The sequence below is a fragment of the Meleagris gallopavo genome, chromosome 3, assembly GCF_905368555.1.
Source record: "Meleagris gallopavo chromosome 3, MGAL_WU_HG_1.1, whole genome shotgun sequence".
NCBI classification, from domain to species: domain Eukaryota; kingdom Metazoa; phylum Chordata; class Aves; order Galliformes; family Phasianidae; genus Meleagris; species Meleagris gallopavo.
This window is the reverse complement of record NC_139406.1, coordinates 29,369,578-29,382,081: the sequence shown is the minus strand read 5'-3', so window position 1 is coordinate 29,382,081 and position 12,504 is coordinate 29,369,578. Positions and strand designations below refer to the sequence as shown.

The following is a 12,504-nucleotide window of genomic DNA, read 5'->3' as shown; positions in this document are numbered from 1 at the left end:
TTCGCTTTGTGAGATGGGCAGCATTATAGGAAACATGGGGTTTTAAGGCTCTAAGTTTCCACTTGGTGCTAATCAACAGGGACCCCAAAGAACTTCCCAAATGCTATGATCAACACAGTCATCATGGAGCATGCTTTTCTTTTGCAAATTGCGCCCTGAGCCACTGGAAGACAGATGTGTCCACCTTTAGTTACCTGCAGCAAATGTATCTTCATGTGAACTACTCAGCTAGATTCCCTTTATAGTTTAAAGAGAAATAGCCAGCTTCAAAGCATTATTCCTCTTAGCTGAAATTTTAGACATGTAGAATACATTAGATAACTGAAGGCCTACAAGAGCTTGCTACGCTCCACAGACATCAAAGGAGGCAAGTTGATCAGACATATTACTTAGACAAAATTAATTCCAGCCCTCCAGGTGTGGTATTCAGACGTGCTGGGGATCTGCAGCTCCCATTTTTTCTAAGCATGCATAGTCCAAGCAAACAACAGTGCTATAGGCAGTGACACTAGCTCTGACAGACTTCACTGTTGCAGACTGCTCCTCAAGTAGTCATTACTGTCTCTTTTCTGTTAATTACAGAAGATAAGATACATTCACTAGTACAGAAAAGGAAAATATTTATGCTGCAATGTCTTTTGCAAAGGGAAGAAATCAATTAGCAGTAGCATAAACAGAGCAAGTAACTGCATTAATGTGACTATATACCTGTACAATCTCCCATTAGGTCCATATATTGAATACAAATCTACCAAAGAATACCTCGTGTACCTTGGGTCCATTTACTTAGGGCAGATGGTGTCAAAGAATCATCTTTACCTACATACCAAAGAATATGTAGGTAAATCAAGTCACCTATGTGGTTTTTAAACTTCAAATATTCTTTTTTTTTTTTTTTTTTTTTTTTGATTCATCAAAACAGAAAGAAAACAAATGCTGGAAATCTGGCAGATTAATAAAGTGCAATAAAGAGAACAGAAAGTAACAGGAATAAAGGAAGGCCCGCCCTTAGCTCAGACACCTACCTCTCACTGAGATCTTCCACGCGCTGTCCATGACCTAACATGAAGCTGGGGTTTGACTGACTGCATGGGCTTGCGGGTGCTGATAAAGTGCTTTTGACGTTCTGTACTGAGTGCCTGCGGCTCCGCCGGCGCTCCAGGCCCCTTCGCTCACTGCTGCCCAGACTGGCCCTTCTTCTGTCCTTGCGCCCACTGGGAGGGGGGTCAGCGGTCTCATCGCCATCTTCGTGCCTCAGGGTCATCTGAGGAGGAAAGAGAGGCAAGGTTTCTTACGTGTTTCCTATAGGGTTTCACACCTAGGCTTTAAGAATTTACTGATCTCAACAAGATTGATTCCTATTAGAGTCATCATTTCTACAGATACCCCTCTAATTTGCTATCTATCCATTAGTGCACTGTGGCAGCTCAACTGATAGAATTCTACACTGACATCTTGAACAGAACACTGCAGGACTTGAAACAACAGATTTGTTTATGTTAGATTTGGGGTTTTTTGTTTGTTTTTTAGGACTTAATTTACAAGGAATCCAAGCAGTGCTAGACACCTAGCTCTCTTTATTTCCTCCTAAAATACATCGGTAAATTTCTTGTCTACGCTGAAATCAACTGAAAAAACTCCTATACACTGACTGATTAAACATTTCCTTCCGTTCAAACATGCAACTACAAATGACTGAGTGAAAGATAGCCTACTGCTTTAGAAAGTATTTTAGAAAAGCATCATCATTTATTCTCAGCCAGGAAAGAGATCAGCTGATGCATATGTAATCGCATTCTTAAAGATCTCAATTTTTACAGATCTCCCTGAAAGTAAATAAAAGAGAAAAAAAGAAAGCATACACTAACAAAACCTGTTTCTGTGAACTCATACCACAATGGATTATAAGAAAAAAACAGAGACCACGCATCTCTGCTGAACTTCCCAATTTTTAGCATAATTACTTTCATATATGCCATTCAGTGGAAAATTCGGTATTTCCTGCCAGTTCAGAAGCACTGTAAATCCAGAGGAACATATGCATATTTCAGGAAAGAACAATGCTGAAAATAGCATGGTGACAATGACATTTGACAGAAAAATCTGACATACGTTGTGAGTTGTGAGTTCATCAGCTGGAAACAGAGGAGCAGTATGTAGACGTAACAGTATTGGGCTTATATGGCAAGGTTTTCATAGTGGAGGGGCAGCAGAGATGAACAAAGCACAGCACTGCTCCAGAGGACATCAGACTCAGCTCCAGCTTATCCTAAGGGGATCCACCACTGCCAGAGTTGGGCTATGAGCAATGCGCTCTGGGTGCACTCTGGGAAAGCAGATTTAAGAAAGGGAAACACTGCTGCACAAGAGCAGCTGGAAGTGAAGAGGAAGAAGCTGAGTGAAACATCTCTCCAGGCACCAAGGTCATGTCAGAAGAAGAACAAGCACAGAGCAGAAGCTCCCTGAAGCCCAGAGGCCTGATTCTTCCTGCAGTCTGGTCTATGTAGAAAGTAGCTCTGCTAAAGTTAGTTTAGTGATGGGTGAAGAATGCAAGAAAAAAATGGAGAATGAAAGCTACCAAATTCTTTGCTGGACACAGAGAAGATAAAGTCATTTCATTTGGTAATACTATAACATGAATTCACATTTATATTATATTGATTTCTGCCTAAGCCTCCCCACTGCCAATACTTCCTGAAGTCTGAAAATTAGGGCTAATAATTAAGAAACTGGATATCCTACCCTTGCACATGACCATTTCGGTGGTTATTTTATGCCTAGGTGGTGAATGTGAAGTCATTCATTACTCCATTTCTGCAAACTGTATAGGATCTGCTCCAGTGTAAACTCGTAAACAAGGACTTGCTGGGTATTCAGCTGCAGAACAAGGGGCACTGAGCTCAGATGAACTTTTTTTCATGAGTTGAATACTTCTGCATATTGAAAGAAATTCTACTTTTAACTGCAGGCAGAACTGCCTCTAAAGAGGCTAGTAAATGTGCTGGTTTGCCTTGGAGCATGCCCCAGCACTAGTATGAAATGCAATTGTTATGAGCTGAGCAGCCATGTACTTTTATCAGGTCACATATACAAACGTGTATAATACTTCCAGCAACCAGATGTTTTTCTTTTAAAATAAAATAGATAACCAAATTTCACCTAGGTTACACCCCCCCCCTCCTTTCAGCTTTGAAGTTTGCACAAGCTGTAAGATGTATAAAACAGGGCATGTTATGTTACCTCATAAATGTTAAATTGTTCAACTAAGTCCAAGTCTGTTCCTTTCTTGTTCAAATGTCTCTGTGAAATAGCTTCAATGCCCAGCTCTTCGAGACAGTCCACCACATCGTAGAAAGAGTCTTGATCTGGCAACCCCGACAGTGTCTAAGAATCAAAGGGAAAACATTTAGATCTGCTTGTTTTGAAAAGAATTAAACAAAGGTTTTTAAAAGCGGGTGGCAAGTGGTGCTATGTATGATTTCAATAAACCAAAACCATGATGTGGGATTAGAGACACCGCTAAAAAATATAAAACAAGTGGCACAGCTTTTAACAAACAACTCCGTGCACTGTGTAGGAAAATGAATAACTGGAAAAACAAATCAATGTTGTTATTTCATACAAAAAAAATATGGAAAATGTGCGTCTTTAAAATACACAGTTGGATTCTTCCTGGCTTCATTCAAGCACAAATTTGAAGAACTGAGAATGTTCGAGCATCAAACACAGGGATAAAAGCAATGAGGGAAAAAAAAATGGTTTAGCTAAAACCAGTGAAGCTGATTTCCTACTGATTCCTGTAACTTCGGCCTTAAGAAGAAAAATTTGAATGCACAGCTGTGTGATGTCAGGACAGCAGGAAACATCCTGCACCATGCGCCTAGCTGTCCTCAACACCTGCAGCAGAGGTCATTCCCCCAAATCCACAAATTGTTTTATATTACAGAGGTATTGACTTCTTTCTTCCCTTTCAACTTTAGAAGTATTAACTAAAAGCATGCTGACTTCTTAACTCCAATATGTTTAGTTTCACAAAATCCTGATTATGGAGTAAATTGATACCAGTGACACCGGAGGATTAGCGCACTAGAAAATAAAGAAAGCCAGTAATAATAGTGATTGAAAACAAACTTTTTGAACTCAGAACTTTATATGGCACCTGCCTTATGTTCAAGAAAGAAAGCACTTCTACCACAGTTGTTTCTCATTTGGTGAATTCAGAAAACTAAGAAGAAATGGAAGGTGGTTTCTGTAGCATAACATGTATTTTATGTATGCCACTGAAGTGCAGGGATTGAATCTAGCCACTCAACACTGTACTTTGGAGTGAAGATAACATGGTTGTCAGACAACTGTGTTCAAGAACACAAGTGAACTTCATCCATCATAGTCCTGCAGACAACAAAGTCAATACAAAACCTAGCTATTTTGGTTTGCTATTGTTTTCTGCTCAGCTTGTGCTCATTTTTACCTGTTCTTTATGTGTGACACAGAAAAACGAGTCTCGCTTGACATGAGCAGGAACTGCTGAATATTGTGTGACCTATGTGCAGAGTGGCACCTGCTATATTGCACGAATCAGTCTATCCAGAGCCATTTCTGCAAAGTAAGGGAGAGACACACAGGAACCAACACAGCTATTCTGGATTAGTGCTCTAAAGAGATACCCATGCTGCAAAAGCTTCTGCTCTCATAACCATATAATTAGCTAAATAACTTACTCAGAGAAGAGAAAAAGGAGGAGAAAGGGAGAGACCAGGGGAAAAAAAAAACAAACAAAAACAAGTACACTCCTGAAAGAATTTCATTTTCTCCTGAATGGAACAGCATGAACTGTGCTGTGACAATACTGTTTTTCTGGAACATGCCTTTCACAGAGTTGCTCTGAGCAGCAGAATGCAGAAGAGAACAGCTGCTCTGGACTATTTCCCTATACCAAGAAGCTTTACATTCAGAAAAATTACACAGAATTACATGAATAATGAGAGCAATAGACAGCTAGCATACTCCATCCCTTTAAGCCTATAAAATGTGGCACTGAAAAATGTGCCAGGTTATTTGTTCGTTTTAGTTTTTAATAAATGACACAGCAACATTTCCTTCTTCAGTCACAACAGAACTACTGTCTGATGTCTGATTATTACTGGTAAATTTAATAGTAAGAGGAATGCTTAGCACAAAACCCCAGTGAAGTGTTAGGGTTATATGTTCAAGCTCTAATTAAAAAAAAAAAAAAAAGTGCCCATCTAGGACAGTATTGAAGCTTCTGTTTAAAACTCATTGAAGAAGAGGGAACTAAATTTTCCTGAACAGTACAGAAAATAGACAGCATGTATCTTCAATGTAGCTTTAATGTGAATGTGGAAATACTTTTCTATAAAAGGATGTGTTCTCTTGCTTACAAAAGAAATAGACAGCTACTATGCTGGCTTGATTGTCAAACTGTTATGCTGACCATATTTCAAGCATAGTATGAAGTGATATCTAAAAGAGCAGGCAGACCTGCTTACATATACTCATTAAAACACTGAGGTGCCTGAATACATGACTGCTTAATACTGGCTTATGATATTAAAAGAGTGGATTCTCATTTTCTTGGTGGCTGTATAAAGAAGACAAGCAGCAGCACAATCAGAAGAGCAGAGGTCTTAAACTGGGCAGATCTCTCTTTTTGCTGTTTCCCAAGTACCATGTTAAGTTCTTCAGTATTTGTATCCCAGATACTTCCTTCTGCCCTAAAGACAGAACCTTAAGAAAACTAAAATCCTACCATAGAATTTAAATCTAGCCCCTTGGAGAAGTGTGTTTAAAACACACTCTTCGGTGTGCAGAATTTTGTTGTTATTGCTAGCTTAGAGGAAACATTTGAAATCTCTCTAGAATCCTGGTCTACCAAAGAAGAACAAATTTGAATATCAGGAATCATTCCTATGCCTCTACCCATTTCTAGTTTGAGGAAAAATCTTTGAATTAAGATTTTTAATTTGTTTGCAGTGGTCTTGTGCAAGTCGCTCTCAAGTCCTTATGGGAACATTTGCATTTGAGTTCTTCTCTCTCAAGCATCTGCTTTTTGTAATGATTAAGTAAATAAAAACCAAAACCCTACCCTAGAGTTTTGAGTTTGATATTTCTTCTTAACCACATTTATACTGAAGTGAAAACAATACATCTTACCCACCACTAACTGTAACTGTCCTAATAGAAAGAAAGGGAAGAAACTAAGTTGTATAGTTAGTAAAAAAAGGATTACAAGACAAATATTTTCCAAGATGATAAATCCTATCAGATGACATACAAAAGCGGTAGTAGTAAAATAATCTTACGTTTGCATGACCTCAGTTATGTTTCTTAACAAAGACAGAAATTAGTGCTAACCTATTCCTAGCTTCAGACTGAAAGGCTCTCTTCATGATTTTTAAAATAGGTACCCCTGGTTGATACTGGGCAGCAAAGTTAATTAGTATGTTTTGTCATTTATGAAACAGTCACAGTATAAAGCAGTGGTGCAGACAGAATACAGACATCAGAAAGTCCAGCTAAATGTGTTTGGTGTGCAAACTTTGTGTGGAAGTGTAAATAACATAAAAGTACTGCTCTGGTTACTAAACATCCAACAGATTGGGTTTCAGTAGAGCACCCACATACTATATAGAGAGATATCTAAATAATCTAAATCTTACATGCTATGGTGAAAAACATAGTAAATCTACCTAATAAATAAACACTTAAGGGCATTAGCCAAGTTTTCAGTTGCTTTGGGATAAGAAGCATCTATCTTGCATTTGTCTACCCAAGAACCACAACTTCTAAAACATGCTGCTGCCGCCAATGTTGGACACAGGATGTAAGAATATCAGTGTTCCAGTGTGGCAGCTACGATGTCCTTAAGGCAGATCACTGAAAAAATGTGCCAGCTGCTGCGTTCACACCACACTGGCCCATGACAGTACTTTTTTAGCTGCAGCTGCTGGACTACTGGTGGGTGGCACACTAAGCTCCCAGTGGTTACACTGGACTGGAAGCTGGTATTTAAATTCCAGTCTTGCAATGGATCTGTTAAAAAAAAACATTCAGTTTTTATATATATTATACTAAAACATATTAATTTTTACATGGTGAGTAATATGTAATTTTATTTACCAATTTAAAAAAAGATACTGTGTATTATGAGGGAACAAACTTAGTATTAAATAAAGTTAAAAGAAATATTAACAGTAATTTTACAACTCCATAATTACTGCTGTAATCACAGTAACAAAAAGGTTCTATAGCAAATTTTGGAAAGGACACAAAGTATGGAAGTAAATAGAAAAGGCAATTGAATTCAACACAATTTTCTTTCTACATTTAGTAAATAGGGGTTTATAAATGTATGTAAGTATGTGCATGTGTCTCTAGAAATAAATATAAAGGGATTCTATCTCTTTAGATAATCTAGGTCTCAGTAAAAGGTCTAATAAAGTTGTCTCTTCAGAAACAACTGATAAAAATGAAAGCAGGGATTAGAAAAAAATCTAACAGATCTTAATATGGAAGATGAATTAGAAAAAAATCTAACAGATCTTAATATGGAAGATGAATTAGAAAAAAATCTAACAGATCTTAATATGGAAGATGACAAAGGTTATACTGGAGCTATACAGAACCTGAAGTGTATGTTCTGGGATCAATTTCATTTTAGAAATTTATTAAAGTCTAAATCTTCCATAATTAGGAGAAATTTATTGAAATGTGAGCATAAGTAAATTGATTGTGCATCAACAAACTGAGAGGAAGGATAAAACGACTGAAGCAGTTCTTCTGTCAGTTTCTGAGCAGGAAGGAAAGCAGTCTGTAAATGTATATACATTGAAAAAGAAAAAGGTGCAGAAATATGCTTCCTTAAGACAAACTCCCCATAAGGTTTCTGCCTGCACCAAAAACTTTTTCAGTTCCTCTTTCTGGAGAAGCTGAAAGCATCTGAGCCTTCTTTGTATTCTCTGCGAGGAAAAAATTACAGCTGTGTCATGTTGCTTGCTGTCTTCTCTATAATCATGAAAAAAACCCCATTAAAAACATCATAAAGCTGTCCATAGGCCAGATCATAATTATAAGTGTGGCACTGTGGGATTCCTCTGCTCCTTGATCTTCGTAACTCCTTTGACTGTGAGATGCTTTTCTTTTTGTTCGCTTTTAAAGAACTACCTCCTCCTAAAAATAGCTTTAAATGTAAAACTCAGACAAAAGAATCAACTATACCATGTGTAGAAAATAGAAAATAATTGTTGAAGTTAGGTGCTAGGTAATAACACACACACACACACACAAAAAAAAAAGAGAAAGAGAGAAAATTATCTCAATAGGAGGAATCAGTATACAAAATAACGAGGCATAAAACAGAAACATTAAAATGAGTTGCCTCAGCTTTAACAGCAACTAAAGACATAAGCATAACAAGCAGGTGAGACCTTTCAGAAAAATCAATTCAGCAAGATGCTCTTTTAAAGTCTAAGAGGATCTTTACTACTGTGTAAGCAGGTACAAGAGTAGCTGTAAGTAAAAAGACAGTGACAACAGAGATGTCATCAGGTCAGGCCTTCTCAGGTATCTTGAATGGACAATACCAAACATTAAGAAACCACTTAAATTAAAAAAAACCCCAAACCATAAAACAACCCCGGTTTCCAACCATGCAGCTATGAACATAGAAAGTTGGCATATTGTTCTATGATCTCCGCGAGCAAACTCTAGATCTTTAGATAAATATAACAAATAATAATAATATTCTGTAGCTCTCCGGCTTATTAAGTATAATTACAGAACACAAAATAACCTTAATTCTCTAGTATTACGTGGACTTTTTGTGTTCTTTGAAAGATTTTAGTTACCCAAAGATTTGTTTAGAATTTTAGGACTAGACACTAATTTTTAAGGCACTGATGGTAACAATTCTCTAGCTTTTATGGGCCTTTCTACCTCTTCATAGTTCAGAAGTTTGATTTTACTGCAAAGCTACCGTAAGAGGCACCAGAAAACATAAAGAAAGAAGAAAAAAAATCAAAGCATGTTTATACTTCCTTTTTTTAAAGTGGAAACACTCTTACAAGCTCTCACACTTGTTTCATTTACCATATTTGGTTCACAGTAAAAAAATAATTTAAATGATCTGGAACTGGAAAATTGTGCACAACGTAAGCCTTTGTGAACACATGATCTTTTCACAAAGTTCTTGCTTTCATTATTTCCCAGGTAATTTGTTGAGCTAGTTTGTTGGATTCTGTTTTGCACTGTAGTGTCAGCTCTGGGAGAAGAATCATGTCATACTATGTTTATGCACAGCAACTAGGAAAACAGCAATTCCACTCCTAGCTGCAGCCTCAATAGGTCTGCAACATAAGTAATATGACTGTATTGATTACAGCCGATCCTACAACTTCTCTGGGACAGGTCTTTGATGTATATTCTCATAGACCAGCAATATGCAACAGAAAATACTAATATTATTACCATGAGTTACAGTTAGGAAGGAAACAAACCTTGTTAACCAAAGTCATTGCATAAACCAGTAGTTCAGTATCAACCCCATCTTTCTCCTCCAAGATCTCCATGATGTTGGCCCAAGGCTTGGCTCCTACATGTAAAGCAGAAAACATTGGTAAGGATAACCAAAATAGAAAACTGTTGCAGCAACATTTATCCAAGAGGCAGCACAGGTTGGAATGATGTATCAAAGTGAAAGATCAACTGGATGATGTTATCTCCTGCTTTTTCTACAGTCTTCTCTAATTCATGGAGAACAGAATACAATCAACAACAGCTGTGGTGCATCCTAAAAATCTTATGGGGACTTTTCCCAGAGGTACCAATACATCTTCCTTGACGATGAAAGAAGTTTTGTTAGCCCACTCAATTGAAGTGAACTTCTAAAAATTGTGTGGGAGGAATTCCACTACACCAATCATAAGTTTTCATAGGTTTAAATAAGTCTTGCACAAAAATCTATATGCTACTCTTCCAGTGAGTTCGTTGCTTACATTCCTAGTGGTATTACTAGTTATACTGCATTAAGATAAGTCCTATTAACAAAACAGTGTGGCAGAGAAAGACAAAAACTCAAGTGGCTTTACTAAGTTACTGTACCAAATAAGTCAGGCAGTAAATGCCAAGCAGATTAAAGTCCTGTGTGGAAAGTACCTTGTAAACAATTCTATTTTATTTGGCTGAAAGGCAGATAGCAAAATTTACTAAAGAAAAAAACATAGTTATTTTATCTAGTAAATAATGAAAGATCACAAGCAAGTTCTTTGTTTGGAGTGAAGTTAAAGGTTAAGAGGAGAAATCAGAAAACTAACTCAGTGATGCTCTATTACTACACAGTTTTCTGCTACACAAGCAGAACGGCAACAGTCTTTGAGTACAGAGAGAAATGCAGAGTATTCTAACAGATATAACAGATTCACATCCCCCCAAAATTATAATGATAATAGCTTGAACGCAAGCAGACAGTAAAAAGAAATTGTTTCAACCCAACAACCTGTTGCTGATTGATCAGCAACGCAGAGGTTAAATCACTGCACTGCTCTCACAGTAATCATAGCCAATGCTTATTTATGCTGGCGTTGTGCATACATACAGATATGTCCTTCTGCACAGACATCAAATCTCTATTAACCAAACATCTTCACTTCCAAAGCAATGGCAGAGCGCTGTGTAAAAAACTGTCTGTTAATGAACACACATAATATTTCCTCCTCTTTTCTTTTTCCCACTCTTTTGAGACATTCTCTGATCTTCACTACTGAATAATAAAGCAGAGCTTCTTTATCTGAAGCAAAATCAGAGGGAGAATTCACTCTCATCTCTCAGAAAGTATTTATGTGCATTACTGTACTAATTCCCATATACTGCTGTAATGAGAATAGTACTAGACATCTCTTTACCAGATTCTCTATATTACCAGACATTTTGTGCTGTACACGTTCAAAAGACATGTGGAACAAATTCACTCAGCTCACAAATGATATATGATCAGCAGGAATTATATCCTTACTACAAAAATGTTTTCTTGTGCTTTCTAGTGAAAAATAAAAATGGAAGAAAATAAGAAAGAGAAACAAAATGGCAATACTATCCAAGTCTGATCTATAACAATGTTATTTGGACAAAAGTCAGTTGCCAGCAATATGAAAAATTAATTACTTAATCCACACTGAATTATTCAGTGAGAGTTCTTCCAGGGAAAGCAGACAAACTGTTGTTTTGCAGACAAATTTTATTCATAGTAAAACAAATCCTATTCTGTTTTCTAAAGATAGCATCCTGACATTTGAGCTTTTTGCCTTTATGGCTGTATACTTCTCCATTATCGTAAAAGAGTACTCACTTGCCTCGCTGCTTCCATGCAAGGATGATAAAGTTTTTTTCTACCTATGCTGCTTTTCTGTTTCTGACCACGATATGAAAAAATTTACTAGTAAAGAAGTCCGGTCTCAGTTCATCCATCCTTTGAATTCTTCAATCATAATAGTGTTACTAACCTTAACTTCTAGCCTTAAATTTGAAATCCTCTGGAACTGAAATTCAATTTATTTCCCAGCTGATATCAACAACAGGCTGTACAATAACTGACAGAGCTACTCCAATTGGTACCAGATTTAAGATAAGGCTGTCCATCAATATGGGGATGAGGCAGCTCTGGTCTGAAAGCTTCACCAAAAACTTACTGAACCACTATACTTGGGTTAATATTCCTTGCTTCCTACACTGATCAGAGTCCATAGTTTCCAACCTATGATCTGATAACAGGAGATACGGGCAGATCTACATCAAGCATCTTCTTTCATCCACTCACATGGCCTGAAGTTTGGATTTCCACATATGCAGTTCCTGGAGAGTCACTACTTCAACATGAGACTGTAGCCCTGGAGTACACATGAAAAAAATTAACTTCCAAGACAGCGTATTTTTTTTGTGATAAGACTGTTCACTGAAAAAAAATCTGTTCACCTTCACAGAAAGGCTATGTAAAAAACACCTTGGAAAACCATGCAATAAAAAAATGGATGATTTTTCTAAGGTCACGTGTTGCTATACTAAAACAACAAGGCTCAAACAAGACCTGTGAAAAACATGGTGTGTTAAGTTAGAAGAAGATTTGTAAAATATATAAATGATTATAGATTGAGAGGAACCTTTGAGGAAAGAAGCACAGGGCTAAAAGCTACAACTTGACGTTATCTGTGTAATGATCCGAATATAACAAATTACAGAAAACCCTTGGTGAACTAATGTTGACCACTCCTGATAACCTTCTTCCTCTGTTCCACTTGCTTGGAGATGACATCCAGAATAAACTGTTCCATCATCTTTCCAGGGACAGAGGTGAGACCGACTGGCCTGGAGTTTCCCAGCTCCTCCTTCTTGTCCTTTTTTGAAGACTGCAGTATCATGGCTCTTCTCCAGTCGTCAGGCATCTCTCCCATTCTCCATAGCCTTTCAAAGGTGATAGACAGTAGCTTGGTAATC

At 37.3% G+C, this 12,504-nt stretch overlaps 1 protein-coding gene across 13 annotated transcripts in view; it reads right to left on the bottom strand.

Moving 5' to 3' along the window:
• The window catches only part of FHOD3 (formin homology 2 domain containing 3), a 369,110-nt gene that overhangs the window by 108,822 nt on the left and 247,784 nt on the right, over positions 1-12,504 (bottom strand). For all 13 annotated transcript variants that reach the window (XM_085220515.1, XM_085220513.1, XM_010708572.3 and 10 more), the window contains exons 8-10: positions 9,516-9,610; positions 3,241-3,384; positions 1,026-1,264 (exon numbers count right to left, since the gene is read on the bottom strand). In XM_085220515.1, the coding sequence (XP_085076641.1) occupies positions 1,026-1,264; positions 3,241-3,384; positions 9,516-9,610 (478 nt within the window). The remainder of the gene's footprint in view (positions 1-1,025; positions 1,265-3,240; positions 3,385-9,515; positions 9,611-12,504) is intronic.